Genomic DNA, 23,125 nt, shown 5'->3' with positions numbered 1-23,125 from the left:
AGGTTGCATATATTAGTATTAGTATAAATAAATATTTATACTGTTTGTGTGATGAACATCAAGGTGTTCGTTTCCTAAGCATTTTTTAAAAACTTGTTCATAGATCTCCCATATCATATATACTTTGGACCTGGTTAGTAGAGATCTATCTACTAAAGACAATTCCCCTGAGTTCTAAAACACTCTAGAAGGGCAACAAGAAAAGGAACCTAGGAACAGATATGGGCTGGCTCTGTCCTGCTGAACAAAGTAAACATTCTCAATTTTTGAATGAAAGCTGTAAATTCCAGGAAGGGGCTGTGGCGTCACCAACCTCAGTGATGTTTATTATCAAACCTCTCTTTCGCTGCCACCACCCTATTCTTTATTTTCTAAAAGAATGAGGGAATAATAAACCTTTTGTGTGTGCATACGTATCGTCTACCTGAAGTAATGCAAATGACTGTGCAGATGTGGTTGTTAAACAAAATAAGAACAAAGTTTATTTATATAGAAAAAGATTTTAAACAACACTTTAAGATTATTCTACTTTATCCACATACATCTACCTCTCTCAACCTCCCAGGGAATACGAACCACCTCCAAATCCTATAATCCCACTTTCCTAATACTATCTTGAAACAAGCTTCTACTAAACCTCACTTGCTCCTACCTTCACTAACTCCTTCACCCTCCTTCTTCCAACTCCCTCTTTAACTCCCAAATTGTCAAACTGTCCTCTCATTCCCCCTCCTCTCCCGCCATTCAAATCAACCAACCAATCAGACAACGCCATTCACACTGCTCACCATTCTAACTTCCCCCTCCCACTTACTTACCGTTTCCTGAAAATAAAAGAATTGGCCACAGCAGATCCAAACCTTGAGCCAAACACTTAAATATCCACTTATAAAGAATAACACAATTTAAACAAAAAGAAAGCAAAATAGCTCTTCCTCCTGTGTCTAAAAATGGTAATCAAAATGCTAAAACAAAGAAGGGCTTTGCTCTTCCTGCTCAGAAGACAGCAGTGTTCAGGAATTGCATTGGGAAAGGGATCCCTTCATCCACAAGACAAAATGCCAATGAGAGGAAACCTGGAGAACTGAGAAGTTCTGTCAGATCAGGAATAAGTGATGGTAGGGAAAAGAATAAAGAAAATATAATGGCACTTGCAAAGCTAGATGAAATTGACACCAAGTTATCAGGAGAAAAATATTAGTGCCCGACAGAACTGACCAAACGTCTTACAAATTCGCCTGAAAAGGACCCAGAACACTCTTTTGTTGGGAAACTGGGAAACTGAAAAGGAAAAAATGAATTGGATGATTTTTCTGTTCTAGAACAGGCTGCTGATGAAATATCTTTTGCTAGCAATTCCTCACTTACTATAAGGATCTTGGATCAAGGCCAGCAAATTTCTAAAGGCCATAGACTGTCTTCTACTCCTGTCAAATCAAGGCAACAGCATATGAATGTGCTGGATATTACGGCTGTGAATAACAGAAATGGAGAACCGTGTGTTTCCCGAGAAGCTAACAATGAGAGGGTCAGAGGCACAATCGCTGCTTCTCTGGCACCAGAAGCACAGAAGGATCATTGAAATAAACCGGACGGCAAAATGTTTCAGGCTTTTCCTGCTGCTGAATTTCAAGATTTTGAAAATACCAGGTGGGATGACTAGAAGTCCGATGGAAGCAGCGCTATGACTTCGGAGGAAGAATTTGAGGTTACCAAAAAGCCTTCCAGTGAGGGAGTGAAAAAACCTGATTTGAATAATAGAGGTGACAGTCGTAAACTTTCTGGGTACAAAGGACAAGCTAAAGGCACAAGCAGAGAAGCTAGTCCTAGTTTAGTAGACCAATTAAGTGAGACAGACAAAGCTGTTGTATCTCCCAGTGTATGCCGTGCAAATGACAAATTGAGTTCAATGATGAAACTTCGTGATCTGACATACTCCACAAGCGGGCGTCCACCTTGTTGCAGCCTTCAAATGCGGTGCTTAACAGTAGCTGCCTTCGCTGGGTCTTCATACATTTCCTTCAGCTGCTTGATCAAGTCATTCAAATTCCCCAGCACTGGGCTTTTCTCCAGCAGCAAGGGAGTAGTCCATTTAGCCGCCTGACCTGTCAGCATGCTGATAAGAAAGCCGACCTTGAAGGTTTCATCTGGAAATGCCTCAGCTCTGAAACTCATAAAAAGCTGGCTTTCAGCCAAAAACACTAGCAGCCGTTCAGCTGAACCATCAAACTTCTCCGAAGGGGCTATGGGGCATTTTTGCTTCACCCCCTGGAACGGAAGCAGCCGCTGCAGTCTGCAAGGCTTGAACAGCCATCACTAGCTGGTTAATTTGTCCTTGCAAGTGTAGGTTTTCTTGTGCTAATGAAAACTCACGGTTTTCCTGCTTTTTCCTTTTGAAGAGGCTGGAAGCAAACTGTTGTAAATCACCAGTGTTAAATTCAATAAGCAGGAGAGAAAAGTCAACAAACAGTCTGTGGTCGAAAGCTGAAGTATCTGTCCAAAGCCGAGTCAACAATTCTGGAATCAAGAAAGCATCAAAGCATAGTCAGGGTCCGGTCCAAGGTCAGGATAAGTCCAGGCAAGATCAAGGAGCTGGTGTGCAAGCAACGAAGACAAGGTACCAAGAACAATAGTTGCTTCCAACATTGCTTTTGAGTTTTGGCAAATCTTTTTGGGGGAGTGTGGTGATTGGGAATTGTTGTCAGCTGCATGGGACCTCAGCTAGCTTCTGCCTGTTCCTGTGAAGGGCCCCGCCCCAAACACTTCCAGGCTCAGCTGTTCCTCCTTTCTGTTTAATCCCTCAAACTGAAGCACCACACATTGCTATTATTGCAACAGGACTATAAATTATAATCACTTCATTTGGACTCAAAATAAAAGAAGGAAAAAAACATTCGGTACAGAACTCAGTTCTGTCCCTCATTTTTTAAAAAAGGAGGGGGGAAATGTGACAAAATGTTAAGTTGTGTTATTCTTTATATGTGGATATTTAAGTGTTTGGTTCAAGGTTTGGATTTGCTGTGGCCAATTCTTTTATTTTCAGGAAACGGTAAGTGGGAGGGGAGAGTTAGAATGGTGAGCAGTGTGAATGGCGTCGTCTGGTTGGTTGGTTGATTTGAATGGCAAGAGAGGAGGGGGAGTGAGAGGAGAGTTTGACAGTTTCGGAGTTAGTTAAAGGGGTAGATGGAAGAAGGAGGATGAAGGAGTTAGTGAGGGTAGGCGCGAGTGAGGTTTAGTAGAAGCTTGTTTCAAGATCGTATTAGGAAAGTGGGATTATAGGATTTGGAAGTGGTTCGTATTCCCTGGGAGGTTGAGGGAGGTAGATGTAGGTGGATAAAGTTGAATAATCTTAAAGTGTTGCTTAAAATCTTTTTCTATATAAATAAACTTTGTTCTTATTTTGTTTAACAACCACATCTGCTTGGTCATTTGTGTTACTTCAGGTAGACGATACATACGCACACTCACACACAAAAGGTTTATTATTCCCTCATTTGTTTAGAAAATAAAATAGGGTGGTGGCAGCGAAAGAGAGATTTGATAATAAACATCACTGAGGTTGGTGACGCCACAAATGATGTCAGCGCTGGGATTCTGTGGCTAAACATGCCCAGTTCTTTTAGTCTCTCCTCATAGGGATTTGTTTCCAGACCCCTGATCATCCTGGTTGCCCTCCTCTGAACACGCTCCAGCTTGTCTGCGTCCTTCTTGAATTGTGGAGCCCAGAACTGGATGCAATACTCCATATGAAAGGCCTAACCAGGGCCGAATAGAGAGGAACCAGTACCTCACGTGATTTGGAAGCTGTACTTCTATTAATGCACAATGCAGCCCAAAATAGGATTTGCTTTTTTTTGCAGCCACATCAAACTGTTGGCTCATATTCTTAACAAAGTGCACAGTTAAACCATGGAGTTCACTTCCTCAAAATGTGGTGATGGTTGACTTAAACTGCTTTAAAAGGGGGTTAGACGAATTCATGGAGGATAAGGCTTCAATGGCTATTAGTCATAATTACTCTGGGAAATAGATTTTTAAAATATTTTAATAAAAGAACTGTAGTTGTATGAGAGAAAGCGGAAAACATCTCTTCTAAAATAGTGTGTGATCTGAAGTGTGGAGGTTATTTTTTATTATAGTTTAATTCATATGTAGGTTTGATTAAAACTTATATGATTTATCAACTGATTTCTTTAATTGAGTGACAGTCCTACTATTACAATTGTCTGCAAGGTACCTTCTACTGTATATTTATGTTCAGATTAGCAACAACAAAAAAGCCCATTCGTTCAAGTTTTTAAAAGTGGTTTGCATTTTAATACAATACTCATTTGTTTTACATTTCCTTTAAAAATCATGGTACTTGTTTCCAATATGCCTCCCTTTAATTCAGTGAATAGGTATGACTATAAATCCCAGATGGCTACATTTTTCAGAATTTAATAGTACACAAAATAACACTCAAAACTATGTCAGATGTTCAGTTCTTTAAGAAAAGCTCCAACTGAAAGGAGGTATACTATAAAGGCAACCATAAATAAAGAGAAGGCATGTGAGCATGTAGCAGTTTGGATCTCGTTCTCATCCGCAACCTCAGGTTAATTTCTTTCCTAGTTTCATCGTTCTTGAATTTCTGGTCACTCTGCTCTTTGCTGTGTTTCTTGAGCAGCATGATCAGAAATATATTTAGTCCGCAACGTCGGTGTGCTGAACCCTCAAAGCACTAAGTGGCGGAGCAAAGAGTGCTGTATTTCTTCTGTACAGCAGTTGGAAAACCCGACTCTCTTATGACGGAGGTGGTGCAGCTGACTGAAAAAGCACTGTAGAACTTCTTGATGTTGTTGCACCTCTTGCCTGTACAGAGTTCCTCTTCTTCCAGTTTCCTTCGGATTTCAGCAATCTTTCCACACTCTAACAAATTGGAAATGTTAGGAAAGTAGTTAACATAGTTTCAGTTCTAATGAACTAGCTAGTCTAAATGCAATAGAATTTCCACAGCTGTTTGGATATAGAACAAGCTGTCCCTGCTTTGGTGAATGAGCTACAGATCTCTTCTTTAAACTACAGATGTTTAGGAACAGATAATGTAGTAGGCAATGGACCCCGCACAATAGGATGCAATCCTGAATGAAGTCACTAACTTGGTTCACACACAAGACTAACTCATGCTATGGGTTGTTGAATTATCCTGATGTTTAAACATGGCTATGATAATAAATTATGTTTAACCACGAACAACCCAGAAAGAGAACCCATGGTTTATTGTTAGGTTGGGAACTTTGGGTTGTTTAAACCATGGGTTGTCATTATGTATGAACCTAGAACCTACTCATGGATTGTTTTGCCATGCTACAGAAGAGCAAGAATAGTAAAACAAATAAACAAGCCACTCTATATGCCAGTATTACAGCACTGCAAGGGCCTTTGGAATATAGGGAGGGGGCAGGTGGAGGAAGGAAACAAACAACCCAGAGCTTGAGGGGAAAAAAAAATTGTTTGTTCTACTGTCTGCCAGACAAACCCTGAGTAGGGTAACAAGCAATGGGTTAAATAAACTGTGGATAAGCATCATGTGTGAACCAGACCACTGAAAATAGCTGACTCTTCAATTTATTTCAGGTTCTTATTTTGCAAGTGCACCAAGTAATCAAACATTGTCCTCGCAGCAATTAAATGATCCTGCCAAACACAGTAATTGTATTCCCTGCTGATGGTATGCTTGTGTAGGGTCTTGTTATACAGCACTAACCTGCAGATGGAAAGTGGCAGCTGATTTGTGGTGCCCAACAAACAACATCCCTACCTCTAAGAGATCTTCCAAGCTTTGACCTTAATTTATATGGAGGTTTTAGGGAGAGAACTGATGATGTAAAACCTCTTACCCTTTTCATAGGATTGAGACTGCCCAGGCTTTTGCTATCACCTTCCCGCTAAAAGCCAGTAATAGATTTTCATACACAAGTAATTCTGTACAATGTTCTTAAAGTGCAATACAATTAATCTACTACTCAAAAGTAAGCTCTATTGCATTCAGTGGGGCTTACTTCAAGGAAATTGTATGGAATTGCAGTCTGTTTCACGTGTCAATGTGGAACAATCTTCCTGACTTCAGTCCATTATTGTGCTGCTTGCAACAACAACTGGAAGTTTTTTTCTTGTGCTCCAGGAACTTGGATATCCATGTGGAAATCTTACTCATCAATACAGATTAACCAAGCAACCTGATTCTATTAATCTGTAGCAGTGACTTGGTCTGTTTTAGCTACAGCCCTACAGAGACAGTAATTCTTCCCTCTGTATCTCTGAGCCTGAACAACTCAGATTGCTCTGCAAGAATGATAGAGGGGATACAGTAACTCTCATGCCACACTTTTATGCCATGGCAAGGGGTGGGGGATGTAGCACATGTGTGAGGACAGAATACCAGTGCAAGGTGTCCACCTGTGCTCATGCAATGGGGTTTAGAAGGTAAAGACCACTCCTATATTTTATACAACACAAAAAAGAGCAAGTAAGATTGTGGGAAAGCATATTTTCAAAATTTCTTTTAGATGTGTTGAGAAATGACCAGAATGTCAATTCAATCCCCCCCACAAAAGCTCAATGAATAGATTTAGTATTGTAAACCATTTTTCCTAAAACATTTCTACACTCAGTACTTTGTCAATATGCTGACCCTGTTGAGGCGACACGCTAAGCCACGGTGGTTAAGCATTTTGAGATAAATATTATGGCTTAGTGTGTTGTACGAACCATTCCCAAGCATGGTGGCTACATAACCACAGTTTAGACACGCTCACTAACCATTTGCTGCAAAAGGGTTAGCAGCCTAACCATGGCTTAGGGTGTTGTCTGAACAGGATCTATGTTTTTCCTCATTTGAGATCTAAAAATAAATAGAGGAAATGATTGCTTACCTGTAATGTAATTCTCAGAATACAGATTGTTTATATACACCATTGAGTAAAACTGAAAATGCTGCATCATGTTGGAAGAGGTGTAAATGGATTAGCATGTTAGATTGCATTTTTGACTGGATGTTGCTCTTCTTATTAAAGTCCCATTATGACATAGTCAAATGTCTTTTGTGCATTGTATTTTTCTTAAGATTTTTATTTAGTGATATCCAATGTTGTGCGAGCAGACTTCTGCTCATGCAACAGAATGTATCCTGGAAATCCTACACCTGAGCAGATGCTCATGCATAAGCTTCCATGTCACTGGACTCTCCAATCCTGCAGGAGTTCTGATCATGTGGAAACCTATTCATGAGCAGCTGCTTGAGCTGCTTCTGTGTGGGTTTTCCAAGTGTATGCATCTGTGCCAACACACAGATGTCTAGGGGCTGGGCCAGCAGCACAGTCTACTTGGGATACTAGAAATTAAGAAGTTAGGCTCTTCCAAATATGAAATGTGGCTAGTTAGAAGGGCTATAGGCAAAGTAAACTGTATCCTATACACACAACGTGTTTAATTTGCATTCTTACTCTTAACCCAACGTGTCAAACACTGTAGTCAACAATCAGTGTGACAAATGGACAAGAGGCATAGAGGTTAAGCAGAAAAGGGACCCAACCCCTGCTTGTAGGTTGTTGCGTCATCTGCAGCCGGTGAGGGTGAGTTGTTGGCATGGATAACAAACCTCCCGCAACCCATGGGTGCTGAGTCATTTGTTAACTGTAACTACAACCCACCCATGCCAGGTTCGGACAACACAATAACCTATTCTCATGTCACCTGCAATAAGCACATACACTTGATTGCACTATTCTTTGGCAATATTTAGTATATCAAATGTTCAGTGTATAGTTTAGCTGAAATAACTGTTAGGAAAGCTCTGTAGAAGCTTTAATTTGGACTTGGTTAATCTTGAGCACCGCTTAGTGTATACATATGCATACCACTGGCCAAAAGTGAAGCTTGGCCAAGAAAGAACAAAGAAGGAGAACGAACAGGCCAAAGATGAGCAAGTGCACGCAATCTAGTTAAGGTTGCCAAAGGAACTTGACTGACTGAAAATGGCATGGTTCATAGATCAAAGGAATTTCTGTATTGTGCTTGGTTTGTTATCTGATACTCTTAATTCTAAAGATCAGCAACCCAATACCAGAGCAACATCCCTACAGTGTTCATATGGAATATATATGTGTGTGTGTGAGAGAGAGAGGGGGGGGTTACCACTTTTTATTTAAATTTACCAAAAGTAAGGAAAAATAAGGACTATATACACTAATACTGCAGTAGATCCATCCTATCATAAACAAAAAAGATGTGCTAGTGCAGTAAATTTTAAGATCAGGCTATACGATTGCAATCCTATGCACATTTACCTGGTGTAAATTCCATGGAGCTCAATGGGACTTAGTTTTGGGTGGACATCCATAGGATTGCACTGTAAAGTATTTTAAACTGTAGTGAGCATATTGTGCCTAGCTGCTATGAAAGTTAGAAACAATTAACTGGATGGAACATAGAATTTAATGTCAAAAGGAAATCTCTTTTCATCTGGCCTGCTGTTAAGAAACAATGCAAATTTCTTTGATTAAAGCAAAGTAACTACGTATTGGACTGATGCATTTTTAATTGTATAGAGGAGTCTCAATGTGATGATTTTGCTTCATGCTATTATGACTTGCCACAAATGTTTTATAGCCTCTGCTAGTTCATCAGGCTATATCACTGCTTGTTTAATCACCAAAATAGGTACAGTATATACACTATATTGTATCAGGCAAAATGTTATGTGAAAAAGGAAAAGAAAAAATGTGGTATTTCATTGTCAATGATTACCTGCAAAACATCACCCAAAATGTTTACTGAAAACCAGTAATTAGATATGAGAGTTTAAAAACTGTTTTCAAAGAAGAATTTTTTTATTACAGTTTCTTTGAAGGATTGATTGTTGGAGTTTGCCTGGAATTGCCTAGAAAAAAAGACAATTTTCTTTAAAAACCAAAAGCAAAGGTGGAATTCATTGCAGGAGATAGCATGTAGTCTTTACAAACCTACACAATCATCTTTCCTCAGGAACCAATCCAATAAGTTACTGAAGCTCACGCTGATACTTCATGGATGGTAGTTTAGTTTAAACCATTTTTTTAAAATAAGCAAAACTAAGAATTCTACCAGTCAGCTTTTTTATCAATACTGATAATGGCTTCTAGAAATTATTCCCCCCCCCCCTTATATTCACTTATGCCTTTTTATGTGTAAAAATCACTTGTCAGCCACACATTCCGCATGCATTTCAGTAGGAAGGCTACCTTAATAAATATTTTCTTGCCAGAATTATTTATAATTCAGTGGGATCAGAAGTAAGGAAACATCTTACAAAAATTACAACCTGTGTAATGCCTCTGAGAAACAAATATGACACACAGACCATTTTTAATATGTTTCAAAGATTAACTACAGCTTTCTGTTTTGTAGTATTGGGCATGCCTGAAAATATCTAAAGATAGAGGGCACAAACCATTCCCAGGCAAGTCCAGCTGAGGACATAGAACCTTCCTTCCCTCTTTCCTATCTGGCTGAGCTTCACGCTCTGGCCAGGAGTACTTGTAGGAAATGGCCATGATGGAGAGGAGCAGCTAATTAAGTATATGGGAGGTGTCTCTGGGTGGGCTTCCTATTAGAAATAATGGCTAGTGCACTCAATTGTATATGTATCTGAGATCCAGTCTGGGAGGGAGGGAAAAGGACTCGTTGAATTTTGAGCCGATCCCTTCCTGCCTATTTGATTGTGCTTTAAACTTTTAGGCATTGCCGCTGATCTTATTATAATGGGCCTGTTCAGACAACACACTTTTTACAGCAAATGGTTAGTGAACGTGTTTAGACTGTGGTTATATAGCCACCATGGTTAGGAATGGTTCACATGACACACTAATGGTTCACATGACATGCTAAGCCATAATGTTTGGCTCAAAGTGCTTAACCACCATGGCTTAGTGTGTCATCTGAACAGGGTAAGAGTCAAAGTAAGCATGTCATCCTTTGTCTAACATTAAACCCAATAATTTCATCATTTGCTTTTTCCAGAATAATATTAAAGTTGACTCTTCTGTATATCAGAAAGCAAACCTACCTGGTGGATCATGTATTAAAGAAATATGGTGGTAACTAGATATTTCTTCACAGATTTTAGGGGGATCTGCAGGTTGATCATTTTGCTCTTGGCTTCCAGAATAGTACCTTTGCTTATACTGTTCACTGACCAAAGCAGTAACTTGGTCCCTGAGGCTCGCATTATTCCTTTGAAGACGGCGGGCTTCAAACTGCAATACATCTCTTTCATTCTCTGTAGAACGCATTTCATTTTCCATCAGTAAGAGTTCCTCGCTAAGTTGTCTTATTTTATTTTTGTGATCAGAAGCCTCCTGTTTATATTCATGCAGCTCCTTTTTGAGAATCCAGTTGTCATCTGTCATGTCTGTTACCACCTTTCTCAGCCTCTCACACTCTTTTTCCATGTTGGACAAGTTAGATTTCACAACCCCAATTTCTATTTTTGCATTTTTACATTCATTCAGAAGCTTTTCCTCAGCATTAGCTCTACCTGACTGCGCCTCCACAAGCTCTTTCTGTAGGACTTCTTCAGCACTAATTGCTTCCTGCAATGTTTTATCAAGATTCAATTTGTCATCCTTAAGTGAATGTATCACATTAAGAAGACCCTGTAGATCAGATATGGCTGTTTTCTCATTTTCTTTCAGTTGTTTTATTTCTTCCTGTTTTTCTCCAATTTCCTTTTCCAGGAAACTCTTTTGGTCTGTAAGCTGACATATTTTCTCCCCCAACGTCTTATTTTCTTCTTGAAACATCACAAGTTGTTTTTTCAAAGATTCTAAAGCCACAATAAGATCAACTTTTCCTTTTGTGAAAGAAGCCAAACTTTCCCGTGCTTTCTGGTCTTTTGTCTGAAAATCATTTATCTCGTGCATAAGGCGTTGATTTTGAGCATAAAGCTGATCCTGCTTTTCTTCCAGGGTTGCCTTTTGCTGTTGAAGTTCCTTGCATTTCTTCAGTATTCTTTTCACTTCTTTAAGGCATTCCTTGCAATCTCCCTCCGATTTCACTAGCCTCCCTTGGATGTTATTCTTCTCATCGTGTAAATCCTTAATTTGCTTCTGATATTTTGAGTTTTGCTCTGTTAGAGACTGTATAATATCAGTAAGAGGTTTCATTTGGTTCCGGAGATCTACATTTTCATGTTCAAGGTTCATCACTTTTTTCTGAACATGTTCTGATTCTTTTATAGACAACTGTAACAATCTAACCTTTTTAGCATAGTCATCAGATCCAGCATTGATATCACAGAATTCCAGAACTTCAGGTTGTCTCAACTCTTGTCGGTCTATATGACTTTCTTCCATATGATTTGTAAATAGCAATTGATCTTTTACCTCATTGGTCAAAAAATTTAACTGCAGCTTGTCAAGAGTACAGCCTTTCATGAAAAGTTCTTTATTCCAGTACTTGTTCTCAACTGCTATTTGTGCTGCACTTTGGCTATTTTCTTTAGAAGGAACCATGGGACTATGACACTCTGAATCCTCCAGTTCTGAAATTTTCCTGCATTTAAAATCCTCATTTGATGTATCCATTGCTTTTTCTGTTAGATCCTGTTCTGACAGATAGCCAGAATCATTGTCTTTGCCACACGCAATGTTAGAAGAGTTTTGAAGTTCAAAGGTATATGACAGTTCATGCCTAGGAGTCTTTTTACTCTCCTCTTTTATATCCTTGAAAGAAGAGCTTATACACTCTGTCAAACACTCAGCATCCTCATCATCATACTTACAGAATGCCATGGACGTTTTTGGTTCAATGTAAGATTTGATCTCCCTTAGAGGAGTCATCTCTTCTATTTCCAAACCGACAAAAGATGGGGAACAAATATTGTTGGCAGAATTTTTCAATGCACGGTCACTATTTAAAGACAGCACAGCTTTATTTCTGGATGTTGGGGCATGATTTTCTGACTTTTCGATAGTTTTATATTTTAACAAAATCTGATGTGGAATATTTTCGGCTTGGATAGTCTTTCCAAATACAGTGTTGAAATTGGTTTCCGGACAGTGGCTGGTAGCAGAACTGTTATCAAGATGAAGGGGCTTCTTAAAATGTGATGCTTCTTGATACCCCCTTGGCTAGGAGAGAGATAACAGTCTCATCAGAAGGCCTTCAGTACTTAACAATAGAGGAGACATAGTTCAGCACTCCTGCTAAATTGCATAGGGTGGCTCCCTACTGTAAAACGTTGATATTGATTCCAGTCTCCACCCACCCACCCCACTTAGCAATGAATACAAAAGGTGGTGGTTGGGGAGCAGGGGAATCACTATTTCTGACAGGTGAACTTCTTTGCAAATGCTGCTTTCCCCCAGCATTTTACCTCTAATGTCTGCCTCCCACTTTCCCCCCCCTTATCTTGTTGTGGGTTTAGGATGGTTAGGCAGTGGATAGGGTTTGCTTAATATAACCATTGCCTAGCTTCTGAGGCACTTAATAAATTATTATTATTAGCAGAAGGGAAGAGCAATTCAGGGAACTGGGTTATGACTTATTTTGTCTCACTTTCTATTTTGTTGATCAAAGCTGCTAAGCTTTCTGAGACTGTACACACATTTCTAGTTTTCCATTAAAAGGTGTGGTGTGGTCGCTTTTTAAAAACCCAACGGAATATGATTATTTTTCCTAATCTATAGGAATTATGATGGAACACATGTGGCAGAAGAGAACTGCACCACCAACAAAGTCTGGAATATACTTTTTTGTCACAATAGCGGGCCGCTACCACACCCTTCTGCCTCCTCATTATTGCTATTTTTATGTTGTAACTTTGTGTTTTTGCATTTGACTTTTCTTGGGAGAAAGTGGTTGTTATCCATTCTGTCTCATTTGTACGTTTTAACATTAATAATACGTTTTAACATTAATAATACATTTTAAAAACAATTATACATATTCAGCCCTTCCTTTGAGAGAGCAGCTTACCTGGGCTTCCCAAGCAATCTCCTATCCAGGCACCAGCCAGACTGATACCTGCTTAGATTTAACAGTGTAATAGCAGCATGTATGTTTACAGCATCCTCAGGGCCCAGAGCAATAATACTTGCTATTTATACAGTGATTTTTCAAAGTGGAAATTAACTAGCTTGAAAGAAAAGAATGAAAAAGAAATCCTTTACCAACAATAGGCAGCCAAAGGTGCGTGCAGGAAGACAGATCCATTTAGTGGTTGTATATTTTAACAGCACGGTCGCTATCTGTACATCATGCACTGCTCACCTTTTACTCAGTAGTTCAGAATCTGACAGCTGATGGTTTTTACACATGGTATGGTACCCCATACTCAGGCCCTGGATTATTATTATTTAAGATAACCTATTCATAACCGATCTGGAATTAGGAGGGAGCAGTGAAGTGGCTACATTTGCTGATGACACCAAATCATTTAGGGTAATTAAATCAAAAAGGGATTGCATGGAGCTCCAGGAGGATCTCTCCAAACTGGGAGAATGGGCATCAAAATAGCAAATGGAGTTCATTGTAAGAAAGTATAAAGTGATGTACATTGTGACAAAAAAACCTAACTTCAAGTATAAACTGATGGGATCTGAGCTAGCAGTGACTGACCAAGAAAGAGGTGTTGTGGCTGTGGTCGACAGCTTGATGAAAATGTCAAACCAGTGTGCGGCTGCTATGAAAAAGGGGAATTCCATGTTAGGCATAATTTGGAAAGGAATTGAAAATAAAACTGCCAAGATTATATTCCCCTTTTACAAATCTATGGGGCAACCACACCTGGAACACTTGTACACTTATATTTATTTATTTATTTATTTATTACATTTATATACTGCCCCACAGCCGAAGCTCTCTGGGCGGTTTACAACAGTAAACCGCCCAGTTTACTGACACTTTTTACTGACACCTAAAAAAGGATATTGTAGCGATGAAAAAGGTGCAGAAAAGGGCAATTAAAATTATCAAGGGACTGGAGCAACTTCCCTATGAGGAAAGACTTCAACAGCTAGGATTGTTTAACTTAGAAAAAGGGTGAGTAAGGGGAGACTTGATAAAGCTGTACAAAATTGTGCATGATGTGGAGAAAGTGGATAGGGAGACATTTTTCTCCCCCTCCCAAAATACTGAAACCCGGCGTCATCCCATGAAGCTGACTGGTGGGAGATTCAGGACTGATAAAAGGAAGCACATCTTCACACAGCACATAGTTAAACTATGCAAGTCACTTCCATAAGATGTAGTGATGGGCCTCACCTTGGATGCCTTCAAAAGGGGTTTGGACAATTTAATGGAGGATAAGGCTATCAGTGGCTACTAGTCCTGCTGGCTATATGCTACCTCCAGTATCAGAAGCAGTATGCATATGTACACTAGTTGGAATACATGCATGTATTCATACATGTACATGGAGTACATGCTGGAATACATGTACCCTTGGTTTGATCCCAGACAGCGAAATATTACTCTAAGGAAGCAGTTTGGTGGTGGTGGAGGGGATATTTATGTCTAGAATTTGCCTTGAGTGCATCACCTATAATATATCCCAACTGGCATTTGACAACTCAGCAAGTCTTGAGTAATTTGCTTTGTAAGCACCTTTCTACAGTACATTTGCTCTCTACTTTATGGAACATGGTGGTACATATTTCATGGACTGATCTCTGAGTCAGAAATGATGGACTGGAAAGATAGTCTTTTGGTTCCTTCCAACTCAAGGATCCCGTTATGTCTCAGAAAGCACCAGTTAAGTAGAAAAACTGCTCCTGCTCTCATAACAAATTTGTCAGTAAGAAAAACAACAACAACAAAAACAACATACCATAGCAATGTTGATAGCTGTGCTGGTCAAAACTGAATTGTCTGGATTAAATTCTGAACTTTTCATATCAGATATATTTTTATTAAGTATCTCGTTAATTTCAGACTGAACCTGAAGAAACATGGAATGAGATGGTTAGCTTCCTCCGTTCACTGTTTTGTATTCCTTTGGGGGGTTTTCTATATTGGTTATAACCATTCTGGTAGGAACCTGTAATTTCTTAAAAGCACAAGTACGCAATCCTAGTGTCTACTTGGACGTACTCCCTGGTAAGCATGTATTGGACTGCAAACTTTGTAGAATTTAAATATTATTATCAGATCTATTGTGGGACAGGTAGTTATGATCTTTCTGAATACACTAACAATATTTACTGTTTCAAACGTGTGAAGAAACCTTAACAATACAATTTGGAGATTTTTTGTTGCTGTTGTTTTAGTATTGCTAGTCTCTTTTTGCCTCTGCAAGGGAATGCCCCAAACCTTATCTGTAACCAGGTATTTAACCATTGATGATAGGAATAGAAATTGTTGGAAATAGGAATCACCACAGACGTTTTTATTGAGTTTCCTGTTGAATTCAAGTTCCATTGATCTAATATTTGTGGTGTCTTCCATAGTATTTAAAATCAGTGGTTCAGCTAGGTAATTTTAGACCCTGAAATTAATGAACTTGGGGGGGGGGGGGGGCTTTAGACAGCCACATGTATTATTTCAGGTGTACCCTACTAACATTTTTCTTTGTCCCCCAACCACCATTCCGTGCTTTACAACTGCTTCTATATTCCTGACACTCTAGAATAGTAACAACAAAACTGTTAGCCAGTCCTGAATAAATATTCTGAACATAATGCAGTTTTGCATTTTAAACTCACTTAAAGCATAACACCATCATGACTGCAGGAGTTTGCTTCTGTGGCACCGATTACCTGCTGGTCTCTGGGTAGTCATGTGGGGAGCCCCTGGGCTGCAGGGTCGTGGATTTTGGTGCCAAGGTCCAGCTCTAGCTGCATTATTGTTTAAAATGTTCATTTCCCATGGTTAATTCCAGGTATTCAATTGTTTTTTTAAATAACAGTTTACAACCCAGAACCTTTTGGGAGTGGGGGGTGGGGAAGTGGGAGGGTATGGCTTTCTAGGGCTTCTGTTTCACTTTTTCTACTACAAAGGGCAAGTCACAATTGATCAATTTCTCCCCTGCCTTCTGGTCCAAGATAATAAGTTGCAAGCTGCTGTGGCGGCCTACTATTTGGAGATGGGAACCCAAATGACAGATGCTCAATACAAGGAATTTTGTAAACGCAAGACTACCTAGAGCAGGGGTGGGTGACTTCAGGCAGTCTGGGGGCCATATTTGCCCCCCCTTCAGATGGGCTGCACTTCTGCCATGCCATTAAATTCAAAAGCAGCATGCTACAGATGTCTAAAATGGCCAAATTTGGCTTGAAAACAAGCAAAATATGGTGGTTTTAGCTTTCGGTAGCAGTTTGCTATTGAAACTCAGCAGCAAACTTCCAATGTTTTTACCACCACCATGCATTTTGGCAGTATAACCGGGGGGTGGGGTTGGCAGGAACACATGCAGGCCTTGCATTGCCCACTGCAGATCTATAGAAAGCCATGATCTAATGTGCTCATGGCCTGTTTGTAGGCTTCCCATGAGCATCTGGTTGGCCACTTTAGAAACAGAATGCTGGACTAGATAAACCTGTGGTCTCTTCCACCATGGCTCTCCTTATGTATCAAAAAAGGTCAAAAGGTGAAGGCAGCAAGGGAAAATTGCAGCCTTTACAGGTTGTGTATTAAAGGGTTGGCCTTTTCTTCTTTGAGGTGCAAATTTTCTGTCAAAGGCCCTATGCCAAGAGTTAATTACAACTGACTTCCATTTGGAATACTGAACTGCTTTTAATTTTATCCTCCATTAGTGAAAGAATTTACAATGTGAAAAGCAGGGGAACAGAGAAGTGGAAGGAGCTAGATTTCCAGCAGGCTGTGCTGAGGGAGAGCAGGGCCATTCCACCAGCCCTGCTGAAGTAATTGTTTTTCCCTCTTCCTTCCCTACTGCTTTATCCCTGACTGTCTTGTCTTTTTAGATTTGTGAGCCTGTAGGCAGGACTGTCTTGTTTAATTGATTATATGTAAGACGCCCCAGAAGCCTTTTTGGCTGAGAGGCATAAAATACTTCAAATAGATAAAGAATAGATTTGCCAGCAGGCCATTTGGAAGGATTAGGAGCAGGTGGGAACTGGTCTTGACTCCATCCCCTTTCAGTGTGGCCTGCTCCTTAATTTCTTTTTATTTTCTCCCTCTTCCCTCCCCATACACTTTTCCTTGTGTGTCATGTCTTTTATTTTATTTTTAGAATGTAAGCCTGAGGGTAGGGACTGTCTTCTTTATTGATACATTGTAAGCCGCTCCGAGAGCCTTTTGGCTGAGGTGCGGGATAAAAATACTCTAAATAAATAAATAAACAGTGCTTTATGTGTGTATATGACTTTCCCTGCTTCTTAGGTGAGCTTGTATGGCCACTGGTTACAGAGAAAACTTACCACAAAGTGTGAAGCTCTGTGGCTTTCCCCACCCTTCATGTTCACATGATCTTATAGATATGCCCCAATGTGATCATGTGGTCCACAATCAGAGAGAGAGAGAGAAAGAGAGAGAGATACACAACCACATAGAAAAGCAATATTTAATTTACAATGAAAGAAAGTGCTGGCGGCAAAAATCTTATATAAGAATATGGTAGTGTAAAGTTTATTACTAGAGATCTACCAGAGCGATTTTGCTCATTTTTGTTTCAAACTGAAGCTTGAGCAGTGTAGACATGCAGAAAATTTTGAAACGTCGAAAAAGATCAAAGGTCGATCAAAGGGCAGCTCAGGAAGGGAGAAGGAAGAAGCAAAGGGGAGGTTAATACATATGCCTCACACAGTTTATGTAATTTATCATATGACACAGTGCATGTATGCAGTTGTAATAATGCGTACTCCTGTGCACTCTTAGAGTGCTGGGTCAATGAAAGGACAGGCACAGACTGTTGGGAAAGGGAATGAAGAAAAGTCAGTTGTTGATAGAGGAGGAGGAAGATAAACCTAGGAGAAAGAGTTGAAAGGACACCGGAGGGAGAAAACAGAGAAAAATCTTACACCATCGGTTTTCATTCCCAAACTTCAAGACACCACATGACCACATTTCCCTCCTTTCATGAATAAGGCTTGGTCTTACCATGCTAACATTCTGCAAAGTTTGTTGTCGAAGGGCTTGAAATGAATCCAGCTGCTGTTGTAGGATCTAGTTTATAAACAATAGTTAACAGAAAACGTATACAATATAGGCTGAAGTAGCCTGTACTCTTGTTCTTATACTAGATTGTGATGTCCAATTGTTGTTTTATTATCCCATAATAATAATAATAATAATAATAATAATAATAATAATAATAATAATTTGCTAAGAAAAGTGTGTTGCCAAGGAGCTGATACACCTGGCATGTTTCTTACCAAACTTAGCAGTTTAGAATACAATCCTATGCAGGTCTACTCAGAAGTAAGTCCTGTTAAATTCAATGGGATTTAAGGCATGTATGTGTAGGATTGCAGCTTAAGATATGGGGTGGGTGGGGAAACACTGAAAGAGACTGATCAGGGAACTCTCTACCCATCAGAAAAAAAAAAGTGTATAAAGTACATTGGCCACTTTCACAAACTTCACTAAGGCAGTGGTGCCAAATCTTTTTAAACCCATGTACAACTTTGCAAATAATTTATCCAGGTGAGTTTGACTGTACTGTGCATGTGTATGGCTTTTGCTGCCAAAAGACTGTACTGTGCATATTGGAATCTGAACTATGTGCATGGCATTTGAATCACATGATCCAAATGCTCTTCCAAAACAGGGTAATGAGATAGACCTTTGTTCTCTTTTTATCCTAAAGAAACATATTGAATAGTTTGGCAAGTTCTCAACTTTTCTTTTTGCCTTTAGCAGGTAGTGGTCATTCTGTCAATTCTTTCTGCAAAAAGAACGATCTTCTCTTATATGTCTCTAGCATGAGATCATGCTGTGCCAGCAACCCCAAGCCTACCTACTTCTCCATTCATTTCAATGGTACCTGAGTGGAGAAGCATATGGAATATTTAGCTACCTTAGCTACCTTGCTTTACAGCTGATTACACTAGAGCACTGTGTTATGGCAGGTTTCCCTAACCTGGTGTCCTCTGGATGTTTTGGACTACAACTTCCAGCATTCCTGACCAATGGCCATACTGGCTGGGGATGGTAGAAGTTGAAAACTCAGACATTGGAGGGCACCAGGTTGGAGAAGTCTATTCTATGTATTAATTTATATCTTATCCCATCCTGCTCTGAATATTAAAGAATTATGTTTAAAAGTCAGTCCATATATAGGGCTACCAACAGCCCAGATCAAGCTGCAGTATGTAACAGTAGTTTGATCTGCAGAAATCAGCCAGTGAAGCATCTCATGTTATTTTAAAAGGCTATTGTTAATGGTGTGACAGAAGAGGCTGGTGAAGACATTTGCAACACTAAAAAACACAATATGAGAACAAGATAAAAGCCCAAAGAACTTCAGTAATATTAAAATCCAAACTTGAACCCCTTCCTCTCTCCTAGCCAGTATTCATGTATATTCATAAGCACATAATCTATTATCCAAAATATAGAAGCTTACTTTTAATGCTGTTTGTGACTGGACTTGACCATCTCTTTCTGAAGCAGGTTTATCTGAAAAATTAATGCAACAAGACCTACAGTTATAGTGGCTACAGGTCTGGAGCTTTAAACCTAAGCATTTAGACCAGGGGTGGGCAATACTTAGCCCCTGGGCTATATGAGGTCCCCACCACACACCTGGTGTAACTCTCGCCATGTGACAAAAGAGTAAATTTTGTTAAAGTAAAGAAAAATGGCATGTTTAGTACTACGGATCACTGAAACACTCAAATTTAATTTGTCCTGAATTTAAATTTTGACTCCTTCAGCACCGGACCCTTTAGAGAATGGCGACGGAACTTCCCAAAGTTTCCAGAGAGTGCTTTCAGACAGTGGGAAATCACGTTTCCTTACTATCACTCTGCCTCCTGCTTCTCTTCTGCAGTTGACACAAGCGGAATTACATGGGAAGAGAGCAGCGACCCTGTGGCTTGTAACTTAAAACCTCCCTGCTCATGTAGTTGAATGAGAACAGCACCTCCTAGTGGATGTTTTATAGTGCAACTTTCAGAAGAATCGGGTTATCCTAGGTTTATTTTTAAACAGCATAAGCGTAAGACACCCAGGAGGCTCACAATGTCGTCAAAATGACCCGCAAACTTCTGTGAATGGCCAGTCACAAGTGTGCTATAAATCACTCATTTTAAAAAGCCTAATGAGTCTGCAGTTCATTCCCTAAACAGAAAGCATCTTAGTGCAGATTTAGGCTTGTTCCTTCCCCATACTCTGTGTTAGCTAGATACATGTTTAATTCTTAGTACAACATAGAATGAGCTACTATGCATTTCTTTTCTACCACTGCCATGAAAAACACAATTGCTAGAGTTTGGAATTTACCTGTTGAAAGGCCCCATATGACAAGGGTTTGGAACAATCTGACAATGAAAGCTTGCCAAGGTCTAACTTGGCTTACTGTTGGCAGGTTTACCATTGTATTCTGTTGATGGGGGATGAAGAAAGAAGCATATGGCACAAAGCTGTCACCTTTCTACTGACCGTATGCACATCAGTATTTCAGCAGTTCTACAGCAACAAAGGATCATTTAGGGCAGTGTGGGCAACTTGCAGCTTTGAGGTAATGGTGTTAAACAATGCCAAAGAATTCCTCCTGCCAATGTAGACTTTATTCCCATGACTGATTACCAGACTTAAATTCCCCCCTGAAATTGCTTTTAGTCACTGAGAGCAAATTTTATGGGCAGTTCTATGGTGGTGGCATTTGGACCACAGCTCTTGGTCCCCCATGCTGTAGCCCCAAATCTAAGTCACACACCTGCCATAAAGAATGCTCATCTCCCATGAAAAATACATCCATTAAAGTCTGTAAGGAAAAAAAACCTCTTCTAGGGTTAATGTAGTACTGTAGCACTGCTGAGCACAGAAAAGCATTAATAAAAACGTCAAAGTTGCCCTCTGACAAATTTGAATCATTCACCCTTGGGCCTTAGTTCTGTGCAGCGTGGACAGTAAAGGAGTACCTTGCCACAGAAGTTAATGCTAATGTGTTCAAAATTATGCATGGTATGGAGGATATGGATAGCGAGACATTTTTCTCCCTCTCTCAAAATACTAGAACTCAGTGTCATCCCATGAAGATGATTGGTGGGAGATTCAGGACAAATAAAAGGAAGTACTTCTTCACACAGCGCATAGTTAAATTATGGAACTCACTACCACAAGATGTAGTGATGGCCACCAATTTGGATGGCTTTAAAAGGGGGATGGATAAATTCCCGGAGGCAAAGGCTATCAATGGCTACTAGCCCTGATGGTTGTGTGCTATCTCCAGTATTCGAGGCAGTAAGCCTGTGTGCACCAGTTGCTGGGGAACATGGGTGGGAGGGTGCTGTTGCACCATGTCCTGCTTGTTCATCCCTGGCTGATGGCTGATTGGCCACTGTGTGAACAGAGTGCTGGACTAGATGGACCCTTGGTCTGATCCAGCATGGCACATTTTATGTTCTTATGTCGTAAACTACTTGAAAAAGTAGGTGCAAGGGCAGAATCAGGCACAAAGTCTCAGTCTCTCTCTTTCATACACACACACTGATATTGATTTTAAAAAAGTAGCATCACATTATGATGGAAGAAGCGTGTGGGAGACATGCCACTATCTCACAGAGGATGGATACAATGACATCACACTTTTGTCATGTGCAGAGGAGGTGACATCATCACCAACTACAGCATCCATTATACCGACTGGGAAGGAATGACACCATGTAAAGAAGAAGAGTATATGATGTTTATGTTTGGGTGAGAAGTTAGCTCACCCGTGGCTCTTATGTCCTGGCTCTCAGAGGCAGAGACCAGCATAGAGGGCGAGGCTTTCTCTTCTTCTCCGGAGCTCTTGTCTCTTTGGTAGCACCCTTGGGTTCCTGCAACACAGCCTGGGTTAATTAAACCACGCCCCCTGCAATCTTCCTTTGTCTCCCGCCCGATTACTTTTCAAGCCCACCAGGCATCTGACTCACTATAGCCAACACTGGCTCTCATTTCGTCTTGCGTCCGCCCGCACTCGGCTCGTCCCATTTAAACAGCGGCTCAGTCTGATCTCCAAACCGCCACCCCGCCCACAGCTACCTGGCGTTGCCGAGCAACGAGTCTCTATAGAGACGATGGGGGACAACTCCGGCAGGAAGGCGTCTTATCAAGAGTCTCTCTCTACCGCGTGCACCTCTATTGTGCGCCCCCTGGAGGCTGCGAGCTATTCCTGCAGGACTCTTAGTCTAAATGCGAGCAGCCTGGCCTGAAGGTTAGAAATGAGTTGCGTGACGAGGGCCTTTTAAAAGCTCCTTATAATCTCAGCAGTTCTTGAGGGTAAAACAAAACAAAGCGCAGGCCATTAATTCCTGGGGAAATGAGCTTGCTACACTTGTAACCGAGCAAATTATGGATGTCCCTACAAGCCATTCACCACTTCACGTGAGGCAAAATGAGTAGGACCACCTGGTGCAAACACAGCGTCATCATGGGTGTCTAGTGTTTTCTTATTTTAATGTACATTTTTAATTTTACTGTACAATGATTTTTTTTAAAGTACGTTTTACATTAATTTCAACTAGCTAACAGCTAAGACTAGATCACTTAAAAATATTAGATAAATTCAAAGGTACACCGACTCCAGGAAACAGATATCATTATTCTCATGTCACTTATAAATACGATTTAATTTCACCTGAAGCTGAGACTTAAGAACATAAAAAGACCCATGCTGGATCAGGCCAAGGATCCATCTAGTCCAGCTCTCTGTTCACAGAGTGGCCAAGTGGCTGTCAACTAGGGAGCCACAAGCAGGACTCTGCAACAGCACCCTCCCATCCTTGTACCCCAGCAACGAGTGTATACAGGCTTACTGCCTCTGAGACTGGAGGCTGTGCTTAGCCATCAGGACTAGTAGCCATAGATAGCCTTCTCCTCCCGGAATTTATCCAACCCCCTTGATACTCTGAGGGATCATCCCCTCTATTTGGTAAAGCTACCCAATTTGGCTCAATTGATGTCTTTTGTAAACGTAGTACAGTATCTAAATTTCTCT

The 23,125-nt window shown here is 40.3% G+C and overlaps 1 protein-coding gene across 1 annotated transcript; it reads right to left on the bottom strand.

Annotated features, from left to right (window-relative positions):
* Positions 1–4,531: 4,531 nt before the first annotated feature.
* Positions 4,532–19,744, bottom strand: CCDC110 (coiled-coil domain containing 110). Its single transcript, XM_063135109.1, has 5 exons — positions 19,547–19,744; positions 18,079–18,144; positions 14,852–14,962; positions 10,088–12,152; positions 4,532–4,911 (listed from the first exon to the last, which is right to left on the bottom strand). Exons 1-5 carry the CDS (start codon positions 19,742–19,744, stop codon positions 4,724–4,726), a joined length of 2,628 nt encoding a protein of 875 aa, XP_062991179.1. The 3' UTR covers positions 4,532–4,723.
* Between the last annotated feature and the right edge of the window lie 3,381 nt (positions 19,745–23,125).

This window comes from Elgaria multicarinata, chromosome 10, assembly GCF_023053635.1.
Source record: "Elgaria multicarinata webbii isolate HBS135686 ecotype San Diego chromosome 10, rElgMul1.1.pri, whole genome shotgun sequence".
NCBI lineage: Eukaryota > Metazoa > Chordata > Lepidosauria > Squamata > Anguidae > Elgaria > Elgaria multicarinata.
This window is presented reverse-complemented; position numbering and strand designations above follow the sequence as displayed.

Coding starts and splice junctions, on each gene's coding strand:
- CCDC110 (XM_063135109.1), bottom strand. CDS start 19,744: ATGGCGAGAGTTACACCAGGTGTGTGGTGGGGACCTCATATAGCCCAG. Junction 12,153..14,851: donor CAGCTATCAACATTGCTATG/GTATGTTGTTTT, acceptor TCTCTCTCCTAG/CCAAGGGGGTATCAAGAAGC. Junction 4,912..10,087: donor TTTAATACATGATCCACCAG/GTAGGTTTGCTT, acceptor CCAATTTGTTAG/AGTGTGGAAAGATTGCTGAA.